Source organism: Clarias gariepinus, chromosome 25 (assembly GCF_024256425.1).
Source record: "Clarias gariepinus isolate MV-2021 ecotype Netherlands chromosome 25, CGAR_prim_01v2, whole genome shotgun sequence".
NCBI classification, from domain to species: domain Eukaryota; kingdom Metazoa; phylum Chordata; class Actinopteri; order Siluriformes; family Clariidae; genus Clarias; species Clarias gariepinus.
The window spans coordinates 18,242,959-18,270,212 of record NC_071124.1 but is presented as its reverse complement, the minus strand read 5'-3'; the positions used below and the strand labels follow the sequence as shown (position 1 = coordinate 18,270,212).

Here is a 27,254-nt window from a genome sequence, read left to right as displayed (position 1 = left end):
TTGCTGAAAAGACTGTTTACATTTTTTACCATCAGAATGATGTGGGCTTAGTGGTTAGCACTGTCACCTTGCACCTCCAGGGTCTGAGCACGATTCTTGGCCAGGATCGATTCCCGCCTCTGGATGGTGTGCATGGAGTTCCCCTGCTTGGAGGGTTCCCTCTGGGTTCTCCGGTTTCCTCCCACAATCTAAAGATTAGCTTAATTGGTGTTCCCAAATTGCCCATAGTGTGTGAAGTCTCCTGGGATTGGCTCCAGGATGGAATAAAGTTCATAATGGAAAAAAAGTTTAGGTTTGCTTATTCAATTAAGGCATATTTTTTGATTATACTTCATTAAAAAAAAATGGAAGAAATCAACTTAAACATTATAGCTGCCTTTGGTTGTGTTCTGTTTGTGTTTGGGTGTCGGAGGCGTGTATTTCTTATCAGTGTATCATTAATGCTCTGACTTGGACAGCATACAAGCTCCACATGTTGTTTTTAGTGTGAATTCTAGGTGACACTGACGAAGTACGTACTACTTATAGCTTAATGTACTCATCCAGACAGACACACACAAACACTCTAGCCTGTGCCAGGGAAAGACACATTGAAGACAGAAGAGAGCCAGCAATACGAGGCAGGAAAAACATGACGCAGGTTGAGGAGAAAAAAAATGTGATTGAGCAAAAAGGAAAAAGAAGACTAGTGAGAGGATGAGCGATAATGACTAATATACTGTATAAAGCCTGACTCTCCTGTGTGTCCTAACGTCATGGCTGGTTATTCCTGCTTCTGCAGATTCTACCCAGGCAGGCTCAGAGGTTATGCAGAGCGGAGGAGAATAGTTTAGTCACTGAAACTCTTTAGAAACTTTAATACTCTGGCAGGAAGAAACTCCAGTTCCTCAATGACTCAATCTCAGTATATCACGAGTCGAGCATTGACGAGTGCATCCGGAGAGCAGGCTGATTCATCGCACTGCACACATGCGGACACGCGCTAAGTTCTGCCTCAATATATCGTAAAATAAGGGCAATTCGGGAAAGTCGGAACCTTTTATTGTGAATTTAACAGAACACAATATGGAGAGTAAAAAACTACTTTTAATTTTTTTACACAATTCAGGATATTGAAGTAACAATCAGATAAAGCTTTAGCGTTTTGCCTTCATTCATGACAAATATCATCGAAAGGCGGATCCATCGGTTAAGCGGTACCATCATTAGGGCAGTCAGCAAAGAGTCGCCACAATTGGAAGTGTGTCTATTTGAGCCCCTGGAAACCGACACGCGATGGTGCGATCATTGAGTAGCACCAGGTAGAGAGCAGGTTGCTTCAGTAATAGGGCCAAAGACTAAGCTCATATATACTGACTCATACTCATATACACTCACACATTTATGTACTGTATATTAACTCATACTCGTATATACTAACATATTTTTGTACGGTATGCTGACACATTGTCATATATACTAACATATTTATGTACTGTATACTGACTCATACTCATATAAACTGAAACATACTCATACTGTATATTGTAACATATATATTCTATATTTACATTTACCTATTTTATATATAATGACATACTTATATACTGTCACATAATTATATATACTGTACACTGACACATACTCATATGTGTGTATTTATTTAATACTCATCTCATATACTAACCCTCTTAAATGCATACTCATATATATATATATATATATATATATATATATATATATATATATATATATATATACTTATATATAATGACACATAATCATATATAATAACACAGACTCATATATACTGATATAATTATATATACTGACACATACTCATATACACTGCCACATAATTATATACAGTACAGTATGTGTGTCTATATTTAATACTGAAACATAATGTATACTGGCTCTCATATATACTAACACTGCCACATACGGCTATATACTACCACATACTTCTTTAAAATGACATAAATATACTCATATATACTGAAAAATACTCATATATACGTATATTGGCATTTTTGTGCTGTGATATGGATTTTCCCATAACAAATAATGTAAATGCAGATAATCCGTTCCAGCCACCCAAAAATATAACCAACTACCAACACTATAATCTTAGTTTTGCACATAAAAACTATGAAAACATTTTAAAAAGACATGTAAATAAAGACAAACTTAATATTTATGAAATAAATAGACATTAAACCTCACTAAACCTTCATTTATGATTCCTGTTTAAACCAGGTGCCTTTTTCTAACTTTTCAAAAATTTTCATTCTTAAGGGACTGTATTCGTATGCTGAGGTTCCACCGTATATATGTATATATAATGTACTGACACATAATTGTACACATATACAGGGACACAAACACACACACACCTATATATACGTATATATATCTTTTCAGATGCATACCTCCATGTGCACCTTCTCTTTACCATATGCATATGTGAAGGCCTGTATGAAGCCCTAGCTTTTTATTAGATAAGAATAAATATATATTAAAGAGTTGTTATTGAAAAAGGCTTTGCTGATGTACTTAGCCATGGCTCAGCTGAGCAGTGAATGGATGGAGCTTTTTTTTTTTTCTTCCTCTCCTCAGTAAGGAAGAAAGAAAGGCTTTTAACATGCCTCTCACAGCTCCTTCTGCTTAATAAAATTTATTGATGGCACACTGGTGCAACATTTAGACAACTTCTTGACCATTTGTATGCATTTGCCTTGTTTGTAGCATTCGTTCCCTTTCTTCCTGGCAGTGTGTTAAAAAGAGATCTATAGTGGATGTGTGTGTGTGTGTGTGTGTGTGTGTGTGTGTCTAAGAGTTATTGAAAGTTGAATGCTTTTACTCTAATGCTAAGCATCATAGTTAGTCATTTACATGTACTTAAAAAGATCTATCTGTAGTGACTGCTCAGGAACGTTAACACACCTTCATCAATAAGAGAGTGGGAGCTGGAAGGAGGAGAGGAGGGCGAAAGAGGGAAGAGAGACACAGAGTGACAGAGGAGCACTTGTTCGGCTCTTACCATAGCTGTAGTTTTAATCCGATCTTTCAGGCAACAGTGAACACGTGAAAGAACAAACAACCCAGTGCTTAGTGTTGAGTGAAAGAACAGCCATTAAAACACTGTTCAAATCTTCAGAGAGAAGAAGAGAGAAAGAGAGAGAGAGAGTGGAGAAGAGGGGATTCCTGTCTCCTTATCCAAAGATGTTATGAATAGGCATTAAAGTGAATAGAGTATTTTACTGATAAGAGCATCTATACCTCCATATACATACCGCTCTCTCTCTCTCTCTCTTTCTTTCTCTCTCTCATCTGCCACACATCCACTACAACATACCCACGAAACAATATAGCTGCTGATATTCCTCCCGATATGACTTTTCTCTCAAGGATTACCCCCTAATCCTCTCAAGTTTTATTTGTCCAGAGTGTGTTCTCTCTCTCTCTCTCTCTCTCTTACTCTCTCTCTCTCTCTCTCTCTCTCTCTACTAAGTCCTTAGTAAACAGAATGGGCTGCAGTGTTAATGACTTGTTGACAAATTGCTGACTTTTCAGAGCTTTGTTTACTTTGCCTATTTATTTTCTTGCTTATCTGCATCCTGCATGTTAACTCTCATTATTCTGATTATCAGCAGTGTTGCTGTGAATTAGTTTTTGTTTTTTTTGTTTTTTTAATAAGGGCTGATGTAATGTGTCCAACAGACACATCAGTCGAGATGAACAAGGACAGCGCGACGGATTTAAGCCTCTTTTTAATGTTGTTCTCTGTTTCTCTTTAATTACAGGGCTACCACAGGCCAAATCACTACATTGCGACACAAGGTGAGAATCTTCTAGTCATTTGCATGGCATAGGTTCATTTTGTCTCCCTAGCAAGTGGATATACTGTACACTCATCAGCCTCTTCGTTGGGTATACCTGTTCAGCTGCTCGTTAATGCAAATATCTAATCGGCCAATCGCACGGCAGCAACTTGTTGCATTTAGGCAAGCATTTAGGCATGTAAACACCTACATGAAAAGAAGATCTGGTGAAGTCTTAACCAAGCATCCGAACGAGAGAAAAAATTACTCTGACCGTGGCACAGTTGTTGGCAGGTCTGAGTATTTCTCAAACTGCTGATCTGCTGTGATTTTCACTTACAAACATCTCTAGGGCTTTCAAAGAATGATCTGAAAAATAAAACATATACAAAGTGAGGGGCAGTTCTCTTGGTGAAAATGTCTTATTGATGTCAGAGAAAAATAGTTCGAGTTGATAGAAAGGCAACAGTAACTCAAATGGCATTTCATTACCACCAAAGTATGCTGAGGAGCATCTCTGAAGAAGCAACACATAAAACCTTAAAGCAGATTAGCTACAGCAGCAGACCACGCCGGAGTCACTCTCGTCAACTAAGAACAGAAAACTGAGGCTACAGTTTGCATGTGCTCACCAAAATTAGATAATGGAAGATTGGAAAAACGTTGCCTGAGACAATTATGTGTCATCGGAAACGTTACTTCTGATGAGTCTTGGTTTCTGTTGCGACATTCAGATGGTAGGGTCATAATTTGGCATAAACAACATGAAAGCATGGCTTGTATCAATAGTCCTGGCTGCGGATGTTGTGGTAATGGTTTAGCTGATATTTTCTTGGCAAACTTTTGATGGCTTAGAGCCAACTAGGCAGCATATAAAAAAAGATCTCCAACCTGAGTATTGTCGCTTAGCATCTTCAGCTCTTAATGACCACAGGATAATGTGCCATCTCACAAAGCTAAAATCATCTCAGACTGGTTTCTTGAATATGACACTGAGGTCACAGTACTCAAATGGCCACCACAGTCACCAGACCCACTCAATCCAATAGAGTACATCCGTCGTTGAACGGATGTGCGGCCAACAAACATGCAGCAACTGCACTATGCTATCATGTCAATAAAGACCAAAGTACAAAAGTTTCCAGCACCTTGTTCAGTCTATGCCTTTAAGAATTAAGGCAGTTCTGAAGACAAACGCAGGTTGAACCGAGTACTAGTGAACACTCACAATGAAGTGCCAGTGAGTTTATATTGCTACTTTTACCATGATGTAACATCTCAACCATTTGGAAGAGGCCAATACAGGGATATGTTCAAAATAAATATTGATATTACTGATATTATATGATATTGTTTTTATGAGTGCTACAAGCAAATATAAAAATGCAAAGAATTTTTTTTTCCATCAAATGTTATTCGTGAGTATGTGAAAGGCAGTTAACATTAACTGCATGTTGCTAAAATTAATGCAGTGATAATAATATCCTTCTTAAAAGTAAACAGGTGATAAAAATTGTTTAAAAGCAATATGTTTTTGTTTTATTTGATGGTCATATACACATTGTACCATTAAAGTTTTGCTAGTGTGTGTGTGTGTGTGTGTGTGTGTGTGTGAAAAAGAGAAAGAGCAATTAATCAGACCTGGCTGTGAGCCAAGACTAGCCGAGCAGAATAATAAATAAAGGAATTAGGGCCTGCGTGTTTGTCACCCTGCATATCTGGCGTGCGGAGAGCAGGCGCTGCAACGATGCCTGATGACCTCACAGGTTAAGTCAGTTAGATGCTAAATCATATCATTTCAAACTGCAGCAGGGCCGCTTTGTGTAAAAAGCATGTGTGTGTGTGTCTGTCTGGAATATGCCACATTCTCTAATGGCTTCCCAATCTGTCACTGAGGAGTGGGGAGTTGCATAAGTACCTGTTTATTAGAGCATCGCATGCTTCATTCCTCTGTGTCTCAATTAAAACACACACTCAGCCTAGTGTAGCGGAAGAGCTAGAATATGAAAGACATGCTCAGCAGAGCATCTCAGACTAGCCTGGCAGCTAGCTAGCTATACCCTATATTTTACCCACACTCAACTTCAGTGATGTGCAAAAATGAATGCTGATAGATCGTTATCTTGGATGCAACACATCATGTGCAACATCTTGAAACATCAGTCAGGTATTTTGTCTCTCCTCGGCATTCCATATACTTTATATTACATTATAAAGCAACCACAGATGTTGCCCGCCTTAACCTGAATGTGTTCTTTGACATTAATTGTAGCTACAAATGGAAAAAGGATGATCAGATGTTCATTAATAGACTAGCATGTTTTAGTTCTTGTTTACCTACTGTGACATGGGTTCAAGGCGAGGTCTTTCGGGAAAAAAACGTAATTTTATTAGGAAAAAAACAGAAAAGGAAAAAGGTTAAAGCAAGGAGGATGGGGGGGGGGAAAGGAAGGAAAGGAGTGAAGGTGTGCTCATGCAGGTCTGGCGGGCACACGGCTTGAGAAATGTGGCGGCAGGAAGAGACTGGCCGACTGGAGCACACGGAAGTAGCGCCCCTGCATGCTCCCAGAAGACATCCCCTCCTGCTGATATGAGCCAAGTCCGGCCCCTCTCAGCTCCTTTTTGATGTCCATTGGCTGGGCGTCCATCAGGGGCCTTAACGCGATTTATTCACCGGCCTTTTCCTTTGAGCAGGAGTGAAGGTTCTGCGAGAACTTTAGCAGTTTTTTTCCCCACGCTGTCCTCATCGCGAAGATCAAAGTGCGCATTCCAGTCTCATCTTTAAAGTCTCTGAGGCACGTAACATCACTCCGCTCACATGGCACTTTCCATAGCTCCACCTCACAACTCTTTGCTTTGTTCCCGGACCTCGGACTAAACTCCGCTCCTCGCTTTTATAACAAGAAAAAAGCCCAAGATCCATTAAGGTTAATTATCACCAGCCGGCCCGACCTGGCGGCCCGCCCTTTGAGCACCTGCAGAAAAGGGGGGCCACCGACATAGGATGCCTACGGATTAAGCGAGAAGCAACAACAGATTGAGGCACACACATATGATATGTCTTTGCTTTAACCCAAAGACATATCAATGTGTTCCAGAGGACAGATATGTCCTCATTATGAGAATTCTGTAAACTCTGATGGCATACAAATCTGTTCTGACAAAAAAGAAAAAAACAGACTTTTTTCAGCAATGTGGCTTGAAATGTGAACGTAGCCTCTTGCCGCATGCCGAATGAAGCGAGTGAGTTTCCTTTTTGCTACATCTCTGTTTCCTCCCTGACGGTTTGAGGCGTTTGGAAGCGTTCTCAGCGAACATTCCCACAGGAATGCAACCTGAGTTTAGTAAAAGTGTGCACATTTAGGATCCATTACAAAAGCTGTTCCAGACTCACCGGATACTCAGCTGTTCTTTACCGATTTGTCTCTTTTTTTGGAGCTCAGGCGTGTATCTGGAACTCATTTGTTCTTCCTTCTCTGTGGCATGTAAAGCCACCTGCTTCATGCATATATTCATAATATCTGATATCTTGCATGTGTTTATCTTCTCTACAATGTTTCCTAGGCCGTAATTTCCTTCCAACTTCATCAGTCCCTCTCAGCTTGCTCTTTCCCTGTACCACCCTCTCTCCTACCATACTCACTCATTCTTTATTCAAGACTTTTGAGACTATATCTGAGTTTCTCTTCTTCCTCCTCTGGGTTTGATCAGACAGTGACAGCCGGAGGGCTTGTCTGTGCTTACCTCAGGCCTCTACCACCTTCTTTCTCTCTCTACATCTCAGTCCGTCCCCTCTACCCCAGCTCTGTCTGTCCCTTCTCAACTCTTTGTATTGTGTCTTCTTTCGTCATACGGTCTCTTTCTCTCTCTTATCTGCATCCCCACTGCATTCCCGTTTCACTCGATCCCTCCTTGGTTTTTCTGAAATAAGGCAAAGCGTGAACTTATTCCTTAACAATAACAGAAAAAAAAACACACAGGCAACAGGAAGCAGATAAGGAGACAACTTTCCCATGTAACAGTGACCAATAGCTTGAGCACTGGAAAAACATTGTTATTCTCTTCGACCTCAAGTCTCTACATTATTGATCATCATCATCCTCACCTGGCAGCTACAGAGCTGACATGAGGCAGAGAAAAAGAGAGAGAGAACGAAAAAGAAGGAAGGAAGAGGGTATCTGTCTCTTTGAGTTAGATGAAAATGGAAAGCCCTGTACAGACTCAGCCACAGGACAAACGTGTGTGTGTGTGTGTGTGTGTGTGTGTGTGTGTGTGCGTGTGTGTGTGTGTGTGTGTTTTGGAGAAACACTGAGTTTTAGAACACGTCTCCGTTGTAAGGATATTATGTATGACTGCTGTCTCTGTTCAAAGACCTCTAAGATAAAAGACCATCACCTTGATATATAAAACCTTGACAGTTTTGCTAAATAGACAGGCGGTTGCAGAGGTGAGGTCCTCATCCTCGTCAAGCATGCATTCCAAATAGCTTTGGCTGCACACCCAGACAATCTGAGCACCAGGAGGGCATCCAGCTTCAGCAACACAGAGCAAGCCTCATGCTGAGCATTATATTAATGTGCTTATTCTTTCTTTGTTGGCTTTTTTCCTTTCTATGGTTCGCCAATAGTCATTTGCACGGGTTTTATGCCGGATGCCCTTTCTGCCGCAACCACCAATTTCTCCAGGCTTCGGACTGGCATTGAGGATGCCCTGCACCTCCAGTGGCTGGGTATTATATACAGGTGTAGGGTTAAGGACCTTAAGGCCTAAAGGCCCAACAGCTGCAACCGGGCAGCGGTTAATACAAAAAGCTAGACCCAAACTAGAACAATTAATAATCTTAAGACAGAAATAACAGCCAAGAGTAAAAATCAGGGAATACTGTATAATAAACTAAAACAAATAAGGCACTAGGGACTCACATCTTTGACTTAACATGAAAGCATGATAGATTCCAAAAAGCTATAAATAACAAACTAATCAAAGACTAAACATAAAAAAAGATGTCAATGTAAATAAAAAGCATAAAAATAAAAGAAAAAGTAACAACACAAACAGTGCTAAGGTAGAATTTATAGCACACAACAGTAAGTGAACTAACTACAAATTTGTGTTTTGTCTACTGTAATTACCTACAGTAGCTCATTACTGCAAATTGTTAAGAAAGGGTTAATGCTAGGTAGCACAGCCACTCACTCACTGATTAAAATTGTTTTCAAGTAATTAATCACTTATTATCACTGATCATCATTGTTTAACAATAATTACTCACTGATCATTATCCCTAATCACTGTTGTTTACTAATAACTAATCACGCATCAGTATCCTTAACCAGTGTTGTTTACTAATAACTAATCACCAGTCATTATGCCTGATCACTGATCACTGTTGTTTACCAATAACTAATCACTAATCACCATTTTCCCAATGGTACTAATCACTGATCAGTGTTGTTTAGTAAGGACTAATTGTGTCATAATTGTTTACCAATGACTGATGAGTAATGTTTCCAATCACTGATCACCATTGTTTACCAATAACAAATTACTAATGTCCAACATTCCAATCACTAATTGCAGATGACCATTGTTACCATTGACTAATCACTGATCACCATTGCTTATCATTGCTCCCAATGTTACTTATCACTGATTGCTGTTGTTTTTTAAGGACTAATTATGCATCACAGTTGTTTACCAATAACTAATTACTGATCATCATCCCTTATCACTGATCACCATTGTTCCCATTGACTAATCACTGATCACCATTGTTCCCATTGACTAATCACTGATCACCATTGTTCCCATTGACTAATCACTGATCACCATTGTTCTCAATGCTACTTATCACTAATCACTGTTTTAGTAAGGACTTGTGTAATGTGTATAATCACTGATCAGTGTTGTTGTTTTTTACGATTGTGATAATTTAGTAAGTATGTGGCTTAGTCTATAATGTCATAGCTAGTGACTTTTGAATAATTGATTATCTAATGTCCCCAGTAAAGAGTAGGCAACACTGCTGTCCAGTTAATGATAGCCAAGTTACCTAATGGTTTATATTATCTACGTAATGTTAAGTAACTAACTAGCGTTAACCAAAGCAGTTAGTTATGCTATAAGGTTAGTTATGCTATTTAAGATGCTAAAGTATTGGTTGGCTACCAAACCTTGTTATGGAGTGAAAGTTTTCTAGTAAAAATTGTAGGACATTCTATAAAAGAAGCTTAAAACACACTCTATTTTATATCATATCGTTATTTTATTTATAATAACTTAGTGACACCCTACTCGACCAGCTTGCTGCGTCTCGCTTTGACTTTATTGTAAGATTTAATTTTCTAACCTCCTATTTCAGCTGGTTATAGCAAAAAAAAAAAAAAAAAGAAGAAATAAAAGCGCCACTGACCAGAACGACTGTTTAATGATGCTCTTTAATGATTCTTGGAGGTTTGGTGTGTGTGTGTATGTGGGGGTGTGTGTTTGTGCACATGTACTTGTGTGTCTGATGAATAAGTGAGTGTGTTAATGAGGCTTAGAGTGTGTGTCCAGGAGGTTCTGATAAACTGGCATCTGCTCTTGTAATCCCCTCCGGAGCCCAGGTCTCATCAATAACACAGGGTCACACACACATGCACACATATTCAGCTGCTCTTCAGACTGTGTGGATGCGCTATAATGATGCCGGCTTTGGCACCAGGCTGCGGTTTGGGGGTCTCTTAAGCAGCTTGCGCAGACCGATATTAGACGGATGGATGACGGAAAGAAGGAAAAGTCCCCCCCACCCCAAACACACACACACACACACACACCTTTATCTCGCTCACTTTCAAAATCCTTCCCTCATGGCTGATTGCGGTTTGCTACTAGAGTTTTATCATTTACAGGTGAGGTGTGATAGTCCACAGGGGAGAGCGAGAGAGAGAGAGAGAGAGTGTTAGGAGGATGAGTGTGAGTGTGGCGAGCATGTAATATTAATGATAGCAGAAAGATGAGACGTTGTGTCTATCAAGCAGTTTTACACCCGGCTGGCTATAGAGGGGTATCAGCACATTTTATATCCACACACACAGACATACACACACACAAATTCCTTCTCACTATCTCGCTTTGAAACACACACTTCAGAAAAGTGACACGCTGCTTGCTGGAATGACTGTCAGCAGCTCCTGACAGCTGGGGGTTCTGATACAGGAAGTGTTTGCATTTTTTTCCCCTCCTTTATTTTTTTATTTTTTTATTTCTATTTTTTTTTTCCCACCACAAACTTAACACTTCAGCAAAAAGTTATTATTTATTTATTTAGCCTTTGCCCGGACTGCTCGCCTAAGGTTTATTGGGATGCAATTGTTGTTCTTCAAACTGTAAAGTATTCCTGGAATGCGTGCGAGGTTTCACCTTGCTCCCTAAAATCTTCCAAAACTTGCTGACCCTTATTTAGTTTCTGTACTGAATAATGACTTACTGCTTGACATAGCAGTTTCAAAAAAAAAAAAAAAAGTGTCAATAGGCGAAAGGAAAAAGGAACAGAATTTTATAGACGAATAGACAGAGAAGTGATTTTATTCTCCACTTCAAGTTGAGGTGCGAATACTGAAGAATAAAGGTTTTATGAGGGTTTTTAACATTTTTGAGTCGCATATGAAGCACGCAGGACAAAAAGGCAGCGTTTATTAACATGGCGAATAAATCGATCGTCTGTGATGGTTGTTGCTAATTTGTTTCTATGTTAAGAATTTGAGCCAATGTAAAAAAAAAAGAATTAATAATAATTTTGGGAGAGTGGATGGAATGGAGCTGGGTTGAGTGCGATTTTTCTAAAAAAAAAAATTTTTTTAAGAAACTGCTAATTCAAGAGTGTTGCCTGGGTTGCAAATTTTACACCAACCTGTTCTAGTTTTGGAACACAGCTGTGCATTAAAAAAAAATCATTAATAAAAAGTAGGTCCCACTTTTGTGCAATTACCGAAATCTTATTTTAAAGCAAATAATAAGACAAATTAAATCTAATCAGTTTCTGGAAACAGGTTGTTCCAAACAGTGGGACAGTATAAGTGCAGAGGAGGAAAAGGAACAAGAGATAACGGAGTATTCAAGACACAAAAGTATACTGCAGACACAAAACAACAACAGAAATAAAACAGCATGAATTTTTGGTTGTCAAAACATTGTGGTGATGCTTATTTGGCAACCTTATGGTATTACAGGTAGGTTGTTTTTTGAAATAATGTTGGAACAATGTTGGCTACGTGATCACAAGCTATCGAAGAAGTTGCAGAAATTACTTGAAAACAGGATTAGTACCAAACCGATGGCCTGAGCAGGATTCAGGCTTAGGTTGCTGCATTGAGAGCTTGTGTACTCACCACTGCAACCACTAGGGAACATGCTGTTGATGATAGTTAATGCGTGGATAAAACAACAAGCGCCATAGAAATACCAGGCAACAGCAATTTACCAGAATAATAAACTGGAAGGCAGCCAAAAGGGTTAAAAAAAAAAACATGGACATGATGCAGTTTGGATGCTTTACAAGCACCATATTAGAGTAGAGTCATTCGGGAGCTAAGATGGAGCTCACGCTGATATAGCCAACAGACAATAAAAAAAATAAAAAAAAACATTGCAACACTGAAATTTGTGACATAAGATACACGCTCCGATGCTTAATCTCTGATGTGAATTCAAAACCCTGTTAGAAACCTACGGAAGCATGGATGTGTTTAGATATTGTGTGCATGCTTGTTTATGTTAATCGGCATAAATGCTCCAAATTATGGTTCAGATTTTGTTGCAAACTTGTGTTTGGGTCATTCCTTCAGAAGTGGCAGAGGAGTACAGTATGTGAAAGTGGTGCAAGATACCGTATGTACAAGGATAGCGACTGGTTTAAGGTGGAGGTATGATTGCAACCAGGGATCTGCTCTTAGTCCTCCCTGTTTGCAGTGGTGATGGACAGGTTGACGAATATGGTTGGACAAGGGTCCTCATGGACTATGATGTTCACGGATATTGTGATCAGCAGTGAGAGCAAAGAGCAGGTTGAGATGATTCTAGGGGGTATGATAACTGTGATAACGGGAGCAGTCGGAAGAGGAAGAGGTAGATTCAGCATTATCTCAATGTTATAATTTTCTCAAAATCATTCTAACTTCCAAGGACAACGTTGTCCCGATGGTGGACAACATCGCTTTAGATTACAACTTTAGGGTTCATGCAGGTATTTGTGCTCACCGGGTTAAACTTGTTTTACACTTATCATGATATAGAGTCTGCGCTCACCAAAGTGGAAATTCGTAGCAAAATATATATATATTTTATTCATAGACATTAATACTCTGAGGAAACTTGCACACAATCTTTTTAAAAATAACTTTAAATGACAATTTCATTCACAATAATTAATTTTTATTCCTAAAGCACTAAATGATAAATTCTAAGTGGATTCTAATTTATCTAAAAATAGACTCCATGGTGGGTTTGGCATGTATGTTTTTGTTGTTGTTGTTGTTGTTTTTTATTTTTAAAGTTATGTGTTGCTTCTTTGTTTTGTTATCTCAAGTGAGCTCCAGCTCTTGGCCTGCGCAACAGTATCTGTTCGCTCTGTGTGCGTCACGTTCTGCCCTCGTAATGCTCAAAGTATTATAAACTTGTTATACTTGTTATAACTTTTTATATCAAACACGCGTTTGAGTCAGGCTAGTGCTCTCTCTGTCTCTCTCTCTGTCTCTCTCTCTGTCTCTCTCTCTCTCAATCTGTCTCTCTTTCTCTGTCTCTCTCTTTCCTTTTCCATCTCGTTGTCTGGCACACATCACCAGAGTCCACAAATCAATGGATCAACCCACATTATGCCGGTCTTTCACTTATTTTCTCAAATGAATTATTCTCACTTTCACATCGCCCCTCTTTGTCAAGAGTCAATCAATGCCACATTCAGCTTCACTGAACGATGTTAATTTGATTAGTTTGGAGAATTTGGAGGACTTAGACGGCGTTGCATGGCTCTTTAAAACAATCAACAGTTTACAAACATGCATAAATAAGGTATTTTTTCACTTTATAATAAAAAACACTCGGAGCCGTTCAAACACACTTCAGCAATGCTTTATGGGTCCTTTTAAACACTTTAAATCAGATTATATCTGATCTGCGTTCAACCTGTTCCCGGGAGTCTGAGCTCATATAATCTCATATTTGAAATTCAATCTTGAACCATTTGGATGCTTTTTAGGCAGTTCCCCTGTTTCCTGGAAAACCTGGGAGCCCAGATTTATGGACCAATTTTCCAGTAAAATAAGAAAATGGATCAAATGGCCAGGAAATATTGGTGAAGTCTAGAAAAGCGTTAAGTTGTAAGCTATTATCCCTTAAGTGTACACTTTGAGAGCATAAACATTTGTGCCCTTGATGCTGTTTCAGCCTCCATTAGGTCCACTCAGTGTATTTTGAAATCTGCAGTGGACAGATGAACTCTTTTTCCGAGTACCTCGTAGAGCAAGGCTAGGCTTTTCTTCTCAGTTATTTAGGAATGTCCGTATGACTGATGAGAATCAATGACATGATTGAAATGTTTTATTCCGAATGAAGCACATCCATACTTAAAGCACATCCACACACAATTCAACTGTGTTTTTTTACTTGAATAATGAACATTGGATTCAGATAGCAACACAAATTGATGTGCTCTGGAAAAGAGCGTCTGCCAAATGCCTAAATGTGCTCAGGTTGAGACTGGTGTTTGAGGCTCAGGCATTGTGTCATGGCAGGCTACAATGGACCTTCGAATCCTACACAGCAGATGTCCTGTTTGTCACTCATCATGCCAAGAATCAATCCCACAATTCCCGGTGGGGCAGAAGTAGAACGGGGACCAGGGTTGGCAGAAGAAGCTTTGAGTTTGAACAAACTCACATTCTGATTTAATCCAGAAAGCTGATTATAGAGTGGTACAGAAAAGAAGAGTTTTATGCTCTGAAGCATATGCATATGTGTGTGTGTGTGTGTGTGTGTGTGTGTGTGAGTGTGTGCGCACGCCCCGAGTGGCAGCACTCGGCCCAGCTGTTTTGTAATGACATTTTTATGAGCTGGAGGAAGATCAGGAGGTTGTAGCGAGTCTCTGCTGAATGTAATTTGCCTCTGGCTGCAGGTAATGTGAATTAGCTCCAGCCCTTACACTGGGATTTGCAGACTAATTAATTTGTCGCAAGACTTTTTTTTTTCTTTTACTGTTGGTACTTGATTAAAAACAATATTAATTCAAATGAATTAGATTCCTAATTCAAAACGGAAGAAGCTTAATGGTCACAAGCGGCCGAGTTGGACGTCAGTCTCTGCTGCTTGGTTCCCTCAGTCAATTTGTGTTTTTAATTTCATGCACAATTTGTTGTTAGGATTGTTATTAGTATATAGAAGTCCAAGATGTTTTTGATTATGAAAGGATTCGATTTGTAAATCAAGTATCAGTATAAATCATCCACAAAGTTCTTAATAATGTTGAAGCTGAAATGAAATTGGTATATACATATATACACAGTACTGTTTAAAAGGCTTGAGTCACCCCTCATTTCTCATTTCATATTTAGCTTCCAAAGATTCAGACTTTCTTGTATTTTTTATGTTCTCCTGAGGAATAGTTCTCCAGGCTTCTTGAAGGACTTTTTTGGCTCTCATTTTCAGCCCAATCCCTGTACCAGACCAGTTTCAGAGGAATGTTGTTTTTTTTTTAAGCCATAGAGTGACCTATGAATCATTCAAGCATTAAAATAAAACATCAAACTTAAGGCATAAACCAGTGAGAAACAGGTGTAGATGATGGCAGATGATCAGGTCGGTGATTAGTATACTGGTGATGCTGAATGCTAAATGGTACGAACAGATGAGAGGGGAAACGAGGTCGCTGCTGAGATTTTTAAATTGTATCTTTAGGCACTTTAGACACCAGTCACAGTTAAACATTTATTCCCATTTCTTTTATTTAATTTAGTTTACATTAATAGGATGATAAAGGATGAAGTACTTGGTTAAACAGTTTGGTTAAATATAGTATTATTTACAGTTATATAGTTAGTATTATATACTATATCACCAATAGTATTTGCTCGCCTGCCTTCACATGCATATGAACATCGGTAACATCTAATTCTTAATCCATAGACTTTAATATGATTTTGGCACACCCGTTGCAGCTAGACCAGCCTCAACAGCTTCTTCCTGGAAGAGAAGGCCTGGCTCACAGTCTCCACTATAATTTATTACAAAGGTGTTCTATCGGATTGAGCTCAGGCCAGTCAAGTTCTTTCACACCGAATTTGCTCATTCCTTGCTTTTGTGTGCTGGTGCGCAGTCAGGAAGGCTCCGTCCTCAAACTGTTCCCACAGAGTTGGGAGCATGAAATTGTCCAAAGTGTCTTGTTATGCTGAAGCATTAAGAGTTCCTTTCACTGAAAGTATGATCTGAAAAACAACCCAACACCTGTTTCAACATGACTGTGCACCAGTGCACAAACCAAGGTGCATGAAGGCGTGAATGAGCAAGTTTGGTGTGGAAGAACTCGACATAGTCCTGTCCTTAACTCGATAGAACTCCTTTAGGACGAATAAGAGCAGAAACTGTGAGCTAGGCTTTCTCATCTAACGTTACTGTCTTGACATAAATGTCATAAATGAGCTTCTAAAAGAATAGTCACAAATTCCCATAAACACACTCCTAAACCTTGTGGAAATGGGTGACGCTGTTCTAGCTGCAACGTCATATTAAACCCTATGGATTAAGAATTGGATGTTACTCAAGTTCATATGCATGTAAAGACAGGTGAGCAAATACTTTTGGCAATATATTGTATCTCATTGAAATACATTATTTATCATATCTAGTTCTGAAATAAGTTAAATAAGATAAATAAAAAGGTAAAAGATTTTCAAAAGATCGAACATTTGCTGAACGTCCGCAGACGACACTTTCTTCCGAGCAGTATCTGGCTTCAATAGTGCGCCCTCTGATGGTTAAGTCTCTGCTATGCAGTACAGTAGCATATGAGCATCTGGACGTGACCCTGTACTGACGTATGTATTGATTCTCTGCACAGGACCCATGCAGGAGACGGTGATTGACTTCTGGAGGATGGTGTGGCAGGAGAACACAGCCACCATTGTCATGGTTACTAACCTAGTGGAAGTTGGAAGGGTGAGTAGAGTCAGATGTGACACATTCCAACAGGTCTTTATAGAATAGAATTCTTCTAAATTTAATAAACATTTCCTCAAGCTTTTCTAATATCGTGTGTTATGAACTGAACCTCAAAAGATTTCGCTCGATTAGATAGCAGTGCTGCTTTTGGAGTGAACTGAGTGAGAACTAATCAATGTAGCTCATTACCACACAAGCATGAAATGGCTTTTCGGTTGGCCTTTTGCATGATGACCAGCTCTTCAAACCTCTGGAATCCAAATCTCTGTGTTTCTAATTAGCCAAGAGGACGATGCGAGGTTCACACAGCACCGTCCACACAAAGCAGGCGACAAAATCAATTTTCTGAACAAATAGTAAGGTTTTATTTGTGGTAAATATTACAAATCATGTTATCATATCAGAGCTGCTATATTTATGTATTAATGCGGATATTTTTTTTCTTGTGTGGCGCAACACATTCTAGGTAAAAATGCATGAAATGGTTAGGAGAAGTGAGGCTGATATTGATTTCTTTCTAGCTCAGATTGTAGATTCGTGCACTGTACTGTATCAGTTGCAACGTTTGCATGGCCAGTATTTCTTCAATCCGATTGAAATCCGATAAAGATGTGTGTTTATATGCTCAAAACAATTAATCAGAATAAAACGGTTCGACTTGGGTAAAGTGGTTCTACCTGCCGGGAAATGTTTAATCTGATAGAAGCATTTTCCTTCAGTTCCCATCTTTTCTTATAAATCCCACCTTCTGCGTTATGACTGGCTACAATAATTGATTAGATGCCTTACTATGCTACGTATGAAATGTGAAGCCAATCATTGCTCTTTCTTCATCCAAAAATCCAGAGCATAAAAGTCTAAAGTGAAGACTGATCCGAGAGGTTTGTTCTTCCAGAGTCTGCACAGAAGGGGGATGTATTTGTATTTCTTCCGACAAGAGGGAAACCCTTTAGATGAAGTGTTTACATGGGGACCATGTACTTGTAAACGCACCCCGTGACAGTTGTGTCGGGTGATTACACAGAATGAAACGCTCCCCAGATCTTCATTTAGGCTTCAGTGAAGCATCTGTAGCATATCATCAGCACTGAGAAAGCGCCGTGTGTGTGAATACAACCACAAGTGGAACCGAACATGAACAGGGTGGAAGAGAAAACGATGGAAATAATAGACAGCAACCTTTTTGTTTACCCACATTGGATTCTTGGCACAAAGTTAAAAGAGCATGGCCGACTTCCTTGATTATATTTGTACTGTATGCTGTAGGATTAAGGTTTCCCCTTTAAGGTAAACAAGAAGCGCAAGGACAGATTACAGACCTGCAAGTTTATTGTTTAACCAGCACTGGTTACGTTCAGCATTTTGCAGCACAGGATCAGCTGCTGTGCAGCCCCTCCATGGGTAAGCGGGTGGCATGCCCTGACCAGGCAGATGTGCCTTGCTGCAGGCTGGGAGTGTGTGATACTTATCTAATGCATCCTGCTGCTGGTGGCGGGAATGTCAGAAGGGGGGTTGGGAGGGGGGTGGTTGTTGGGGCTGGCGGTTCTCCACAGAGAGCTATAAACCAACCGCTGTGCTCCTCCACCACCCATCTGCCTGCATACTGCACCAAACTCTCAGAGAGGCGAAGGCCAGATCTGATGAGCCCTGCAGGGGAGGGGGGACTGGGTGGGGGGACGGGGAGTTTTGGGGGAAATGGAAAAAAGAAAGAAAGAATAAATGGAGAGAGAAGAGATCTCATATAATTTGTTCTTCTCTACACATAGTCAACGATGTACACATCACTGCATTAGTCAGTCAATTTATTCCAACATTTATGATCATGCATGCATGTCGACATGGTCTATAACACGCCCACTTCTCTTTCTCTCTTTCTCTTCCCCCCCAATATGCACACACACACCACACTGTCCTTAATTGATGGAATAATATAATGGCTCTGGCCTAATGTAATCTTGGCGGAGATTGAGATAGAGCAGTTCGGGGTTGTGGATTTCTCATCTCAAGTGTCACCAAGGGACTTCAACTTTTGCTCTCCTTCTCCTCAACTGTCCCTCCATCCTCCAGTCTCATTTCCAGCCTTAATGACGCCAGAGAGCCACATGAGACAGATTGAATCTTGCCATGGCTCTCTGTGTTTCAAATAGGGAAAAAAAACCCTTTCAGAGACATTATGCTATTTTTCAGCTGCTGCTGTAACAAATGAGATATTAAGATGTTTTGCGCCGCTAATGTAATGACAATATTGTCGGCTTTCATATTGCAGATTTAACCGTGTCATGTATGAGAGTGTGATGTTTATCAGTATAATATGGGGAATATAAAGAGGCGGCGGGTCTGAGCCCAGGGTATTGGATGTCACATTATATTTCGCGTAGCTTAACGTGAGAATGAGACGGCATTATGGTGTGAATTATGTTTTTGTCGATACCTGAGAAATCCATATGGAGCTCCCGTTGGAGAACAGAAGTGACCTAATCCCTAGGTCTGATTTTTGGATCGCTTTGGTATAACTTTATCATTTTAATTCTCTGTGTGTTTTTCAGTCTGACAATCAGAACTATTCTGCATATTAAAGACATACTGCAGTGACATTATCTCCATTTGTATCTGATTTTTTTTTCTGCTCCAGTTATCAGTATATGTAACCATCAGGTTGTTATTTGTTATGACCTTGACCAGGCAGGTACTAAGGATGTTGCACGTGCTTTGCCCAGCGCTGTGGTCTGTCTCTGTCCCACAAGACTTTTTTCTGACTACTCAACCTAATCTCATCTGCCAGCGAAACACCTCATGTGCCCATTTGACTTTCTGTGCAGTCCTGATCCAAGTGCACATTTCAGGTCTCAAGCAGACACCGTGTGAACATCCTTGGCAGGCTTTCTAAGTATTTTACTTTCAAATGGGCACTTTAAAAGACGTATCTGTTTCTTTAATACCTCCTTTTCTTCTTACCAGCCAGGTTTGGTTATTTATCCGTGCACTGTTTTAACAAGGTTAAGCAAGCTTAGCCTGAAACTTATACACTGCAAGTCATTAAAATTGTAGTTAAATGTAGAGGCCTTAGCTACATAATTAATAACATAGTTTAAATAAGGTACAAAACATGATACTATAAAAAAGTTGATTTTGATGTGTATTTTATCTCTCTAGGTTAAATGCTGTAAATACTGGCCAGATGATACAGAGATATACAGGGATATGAAGGTGACGCTGATAGAGACCCAGCTCTTGTCTGAATATGTCATCAGAACATTCGCCGTGGAGAAGGTGAGAGGGAAAAAAGGAAAAAAAAAACATTACAACAAAAACTTTCCTGAGAGGCCGAATACACCTACGTCTCAGTGTGAGCAGTGTACTGGCTTTATGAATTTGTTGCAAATGCAAGTAGACATGCTCATCTTTCATAAGATCACATATGTTCCATCACGCATGCCTTTAGAGAAGGGTGACTGCACACTACAAAGTATTTTCTCCGTTCATTAATTTCTAATCTTCTTTCGAGTCTCAGAATAGATACAAAGATAACGTGGATTTGCTGCATATTGCGTTTTTTTTTTCACAAGAATAAAACTAATGGGAAAATGTGTAACTGCTGATGCTGACCTGATTCATCTGTCAATCTCTTGTTCCACTCTTCCCTCACTTGTGACCAAGATCCCAAGATACTTACACTCCTCTGCTTAAGGCAGTATCTTATTCCCAACCCAAAGGGAACAATCCATATTATACTGTACCAGCCAAGAACCAGTGCCTCAGATTTGGAGGTGCTGACACTGAGCTACAGACCGCCCCCGAGCATGCTAGAGGTCACTGCTCGATGAAGTTAACAGGACTACATCATCTGCAGCAAAGATGAAATCCTGAGGCCACCAACTGGGACACCCCGCACTACTCAACCATGCCTGGAAATTCTTTCCACGTGACACAAGGCTGCCCTGGTGGAGTCCAGTGCGCACCATGAACACGTCTGACCAGACTTTGGTTCCCTCAATAATCCTTTTAAGGGTAAAGAGCTTGTCCATTATTTTATGGCCAGAACGAAATACTCATTGCTTTGCTTAAATCTACAATTTACTAATGTCCAGAACGTTCTCTCTCGTAACCTGGCATAAACTTTCACTGGAAGGCTTTGAAGTGTGAACAGGATAAAGTTTGGAAACACCTTCTAGTCCCTTTTATTAAAGATAAGGACCACCACTCCAGTCTTCCAATCCAGAAGCACTGTTCCTGACCTGCAAACAATGTGGCCAGCAAGGACATCCCAACAACATCATCAAGAGCCTTCAGGAATTCAGAACAAATCCCATTTATCATAGGAGCCCTGCCATCAAGTAGTTGTGTAACTGCCTTGGTGACCTCAGCCATAGCCATAGTGATGGGCAAGTCTTCCTCTGAGTTTTCCAAATCTCACTTCCAGAGGGAGGCGCTTTGGTGGGATTTAGTCTCATCATGTCCCATCAGCATTTGTCCATTCTTGGAGTAATAAATAAATGAAAACATGGGTCCTGCTAATTTCTCATAAGTTGCCTGACCATTTGCCAGAATATATTTTCCAAGGAATCCATCTAATTAAAATTCCTTTTATACTTTTTTTTTTTTTTTCAATTCATGGCTGTACTCTAGTGGAGAAATGACCCTAGGGCTCTGGTTTGGGAGCACCTCAGTATTTCCATGGGGAGATTAATATAGAGAAGGATGTCTAGGCATCTCTGTTTAGACTACTACCACTGCAACCCACACCTGGATAAGGATGTAAATGGATGCATGAACCGAAAATGTATAGTGTTGTCAGGGATGTATGGGATGTCTTAATGTAACACTTGTTTTTTGTTAACGATGTTTCTGCAATCTCTTGTCGCTTTTTTTGTAGAGAGGGGCACATGAGATCCGTGAGATCCAGCAGTTTCATTTCACAGGCTGGCCAGATCACGGTGTGCCATACCATGCTACAGGCCTGCTGGGATTCATCCGCAGAGTCAAGGCTAAGTCTGCCGCCAACGCTGGTCCTATTGTGGTTCACTGCAGGTATCACTCCTTTAACCAATTAACCAATGCATTGGCCAATTTTTCAGCAATCATTATTATTATTATTATTATTATTATTATTATTATTATTATAAGTATGCTTCATCAGTAATACTTTACTCCAGAAAGTTAATATCATTACAATTTATTCATTATAGTAGCCTAATTATAAGCTAATATAAGGCCAGTGGCCTGAACCTACTAGATTTTAAAAATGAATGAAATTTTTTATAGTCATGCTGCAATGGCTACAAATAAATAAACCTCTGTCTCTCCCCCAGAAGCATAGCATGATGTGTTTTTGACATTTACCGAGTTGGAGCTGATTTACAGTAATCCATTTTTAGTAAGATAAGTTTAGCAGTAGGTTCAGCAGTGCCCCCTTCCTTCTTCACGTCTTTTGTTAGCACCAAATCAAATGGTTTAATGGTCACATGAATAAAAATTGGCATTGCAGATACATTAAAATGTATAGATAGATAGATAGATAGATAGATAGATAGATAGAATTCATAAAATATACAGTAGTTAACTACAGTACTATTTCATATTATCATGCTCATTCACTGCATTATTCATCAAAAGATCATGAGATTAAATACTTAGATTAAATATTGCTTTTCTTGACAATTAGATCACTCTTATAAATAGGCATAAAAGTAAGCTTTAAATAATTTCCAGGGTAATTTTAAATGATATAAATCAAATATAATGTAAAGATGCTTTACATGAAAACATATATTTTCATAACCCAGCGTCAGTGTAAGTTCCCTCAGAAAACGTCCATCTCTTTCTGATTCCTCTGGTAATATCGACAGTAGATGGTGATAATTGATACAGCACTTTATATCTTACGTCTGGCACCTGAGACAGGTACCGCACAAGAGGCGAGATCCTCCCAAAGCCTTTTTAATCCTTTTTTTTTCTTGATTTTATTCTATAATTTAGATTTTTCATAACTCGTTCTACATGGGATAGTTAATTAAAAACGGATTTTGTTATTATGTTTTTTCTCTCTTCCTCTCTCTCTTTCTCTGCAGTGCGGGGGCGGGACGGACAGGCTGTTTCATCGTGATCGACATCATGTTAGACATGGCTGAGAGGGAGGGCGTGGTCGACATCTACAACTGTGTCCGAGAGCTGCGGTCTCGCCGGGTCAACATGGTCCAGACTGAGGTACTTGTCCATCGGTCGACCTTTGAACTCACAGTTATATAATGATGTTTTAGTTTCAGGGTAAATGCAGTTGATGCTGAACTACAAGATGAAAGCAGGGACAGAAAGAGATATTGAAAGAAATGTCATCCAATCGAGGAAGAGGGTTCTTATGTGAATTAGAAAGATCTGAAATAGTCTGTAAACCACATGTTTATCTATTCACGGCCTATTCCTGTTTAAAGCCGTTCTGACTCTTTTTAGACAATAATCCGTACCCTCGCTGTACTTCCTGCCTGTTTAAGAGCCAATCAAGACTTAGAATGTGACACAAATCAGGTGGTTATAAGTGCCATAAAAACGCAAGAATTGATATGGGGCGAATATTACTGCGATTCTACCGCTCTCGACAATTTCGTGCTGAAGAACTCTTTGCTTTTCTGAACACAGACCATCTGGACTGAGCTGTAGACTAGCTGAATGCACCATTTCCCTGTAATTCCGTTTAGATCACAAGCATCATTGGATTTAATGGGCAAATGTTTCATAGATGACATCTGGATTGGGGTTTGAGTAACTACGCAAGCAGAGCTGCTCTGATTCATCCTCCACAAGTTCAGTGACCTTCAAACCGCGCAAGCGTGTGTGTAAGTGTGTGCGCGCACACATGCATTTTCGCTCACAGGTGTTTGTGCGTGTTGACATTGCCCCTTAGCCTCCGGGCACTTGTTACCTTTTTATGTGCATGTTCGAACTGTCCGCGGTAATTTGCAACAACGCAAAGTGATTTGTGTTGCAAATTCGATGATTCTCATTAAGAAGAGAACGCTCATACAAAACCTTTTATTTATTTTTTTCATTTGGTTGTTTTGAGGTTGTTTGTGATCCCAGCTGTGCTCAGAGATGTGTCATGGCAACAGAAAGGTTAAAGATCATTAGCTACTCCAGCAGGCACATTCATTATGGAGGCACTGACCTTGTGTCATGATCCGGTCAAAACCGACAAGACCAGATCGTCTCCAAATGTCACTTCATCAGCGATTTTCATCAAAGTACTGAATTGTCCGTTCCTGAATGAGGAAATAGGATGTGCCCTCACATATCTTGTCTACGCTGACATGTTGGGAATAAATCAGGACTATTTTAGATTGCCAAAACACACACTGTAACATTTGATTTGGTTTCCTTGATAAATAAAAAAAAATACTTTTGTGCAACAAAAAAAAAAAACACCATTAAATTTGCCACAAAGGCAGATGCAAGTAGATTTATTCATTAAAATGCAAACAAACACAACTGAGAAAAACAAGAATCTTACAAATGAACCGTGGACCCGAGGCTACGAGGAGCGATACTGAGGAACAGATGAGTATAAGAAAAGGTGTGACTCTAAAAACAGGAACTTAAACAGAGGGGGTAAGTATAGTGAAACAAGGCACTGGTGCAAGTGATTAACAACATGTGCTGGGGCTGATGGGTAGTGTAGTCCAGCATCTCTTTATCATCTCTTTTTATTATGACATCATTACAGACTGTTATAAAGAGTCATATGTTTACGGTTTTTAAATTCCCTCAAACTATAGTAATTAAATTTGTATTTATAACACTGATATGAAGCCCTATGTACAACATCTATAACTGAGATGAGTTTTAAAAAATCTATTCTCTCTTCTCTTTCATTAAAGGATAAATTCACTTGAATATCACTGTAGGGTTTTTATCTAAGCCTCTTAAAATAAAACATATAAGTTTATATGGTGCTTATGAATGTGTCGTAGGTGCCCAAGTAACTAAGCAGGTCCTCTGTAACTAACAATAAAGATGAGACAGGTGAAGATTTCCCAAACAATATTTTGCCCCATTTTTTTTGTGGATTTCCAGGCCAAAGCACTGCAGTGTTTACTATTTCCAGGTTTGATGCATTACTGTCAAAAGTAGGACGCAGAAAGTAGATGAAACTTTATTATACAATCAACACATTAAACAGGCTTTGGTCAGACAGGGGGCAAACTGGGCTAGGCACGAACAGGATCATGAAAACTAGGAACAATGGCTTGGGTAGGGATTTATACAAACAACACAGATCATACATTTGTGTTATTGAGTTCAGGTCAGTAATTAGATGAAGTTGAATGTGTGAGCTGGTATTTTGTGTCTCATAGCAGCCATGAGTGTAGACGAAAGACATGAACTAAGGGGAATAATGTATAATGTACATACTGGTCCTCTAACTTAACGTAATTAAAAGGCTGGTAACCAAATGGCGTAAATGGTGGCACATTGTCATAGTTGTCAGCACTGGTACTGGGTTCGATTCCTGCATGGAGTTTGCATGTTCTTTCGGTGCTTGGTGGGTTTCCTCCAACACGCCAGCAACATGCAGATTAGCCTAATTTGCGTTTCCAAATTGCCTGTAGTGAGTAAATGCCCATGTGAATGTTGACCGGAGGTCCTACCACAGCTGGGAATATATACACTGGTCATCACTGGCCTTCACAGTCCCTAGATGGACTACAGATGTTCCTAGATGGATGGATGGTTGGATGGTTACTTAAAATTTTTTATTGTCTATTTTGTTCTTTCAGGAGCAATACGTCTTTATCCATGATGCCATCCTGGAGGCGTGTCTTTGCGGCGACACCACCATTCCCGCCAATCAGCTCCGTTCCGTGTACTACGACATGAACCGATTGGATCCCCAAACCAACACCAGTCCCATCAAAGAAGAGTTTAGAGTAAGAATGAAGTGGATTCAATGAGAATGGAATTAGGAAAGAAGGAAGTTATTTTTTTTAAAATCTTCACACCAGCACAATTTGTATAAGCTGGTGTGTATGAAAGGTTAAGGGTTAAAATTAGATGCTTAATCAGATCCTCCTTAATTAAATTAATTAGAAATTCTTGTGAACTTTTCCTAGGGAACCTTCCCACAATCTTTACATGGAGCTTGTAGTTTAGTATATTAGGATTAACATAATTTCGCTATTGTTAATATTTGGCTACTACTACTACAATATATACAAATATAACATAAAGTTCATTATTTTTACCGTGATTTATATGAATGCATGTGTGTTATGCAGACATTGAACATGGTGACCCCCACACTGCGCGTAGAGGACTGCAGCATTGCACTACTGCCACGGAACCATGAGAAGAACCGCTGCATGGATGTTCTTCCTCCTGACCGCTGCCTGCCCTTCCTCATCACCATCGATGGAGAAAGCAGCAACTACATCAACGCTGCACTTATGGATGTAAGAAAGCCAAAACTAACCCACTGAGCTGACATGCTGGTTATTTGAAATAGCATGTGGCCACAAATTAATATACCGAGGTCATGAGTTCCTCCTGCTTCTTGCGGTTTTTAAGATCTATTTAGTGGCCACAATATGGGTTTTAAAATGTGAGAGAGAGCGAAAAAAATCAATTGAATTACACAAGTTGGCCTAAGGAACCTCGTCATGGAGATTGATAATGTTACCCTGTAGTTCAATCCTTGAATGACACATAAAGGACATACTGGAGTCATTGACATGGATATGCCATTAACCCGAGTCACCCTCTCAAAGTGAATACACTTTTTTTCGTCCATTATATAATTAACTGAAGTCAGTGTATTAAGCATGTTGTTACCACAACATATCGAGCCATGGACTCAGGTTACATAGCTCATAGCCATGACTTTGGGATCTCCTGATCACAACATGATCATCTGTCACAATGAGACACTTAAGCTTGTGGTCTTCATTATTAATTCTATCTTAACACTCACAGCTATCTAAGTGGTAGGACAAATGTTCTGTCACATCAAATGTTTTAACACTAAGATGGACATACTGGGAAGACATTGCTTTATTCATCTAAACTTGTACCTATGTTTCTTTCCATTTCATCCCCTCCCCTCTTTGTCCTTTCTTTTTGCTTCCTCTTATGCATTCAACAGAGTTATAAGCAGCCTTCTGCGTTTATCGTAACCCAGCATCCTTTGCCGAACACAGTGAAAGATTTCTGGAGGCTAGTGCTGGACTATCACTGCACTTCCATTGTTATGCTCAATGATGTGGATCCAGCCCAGGT

At 39.6% G+C, this 27,254-nt stretch overlaps 1 protein-coding gene across 8 annotated transcripts in view; it reads left to right on the top strand.

Moving 5' to 3' along the window:
- Positions 1-27,254, top strand: part of LOC128512870 (receptor-type tyrosine-protein phosphatase mu-like) — a 250,241-nt gene that overhangs the window by 213,739 nt on the left and 9,248 nt on the right. For all 8 annotated transcript variants that reach the window (XM_053486353.1, XM_053486352.1, XM_053486351.1 and 5 more), the window contains 8 exons: positions 3,786-3,822; positions 16,891-16,988; positions 20,145-20,261; positions 21,865-22,019; positions 23,060-23,195; positions 25,760-25,909; positions 26,258-26,431; positions 27,121-27,252. In XM_053486353.1, the coding sequence (XP_053342328.1) occupies positions 3,786-3,822; positions 16,891-16,988; positions 20,145-20,261; positions 21,865-22,019; positions 23,060-23,195; positions 25,760-25,909; positions 26,258-26,431; positions 27,121-27,252 (999 nt within the window). The remainder of the gene's footprint in view (positions 1-3,785; positions 3,823-16,890; positions 16,989-20,144; positions 20,262-21,864; positions 22,020-23,059; positions 23,196-25,759; positions 25,910-26,257; positions 26,432-27,120; positions 27,253-27,254) is intronic.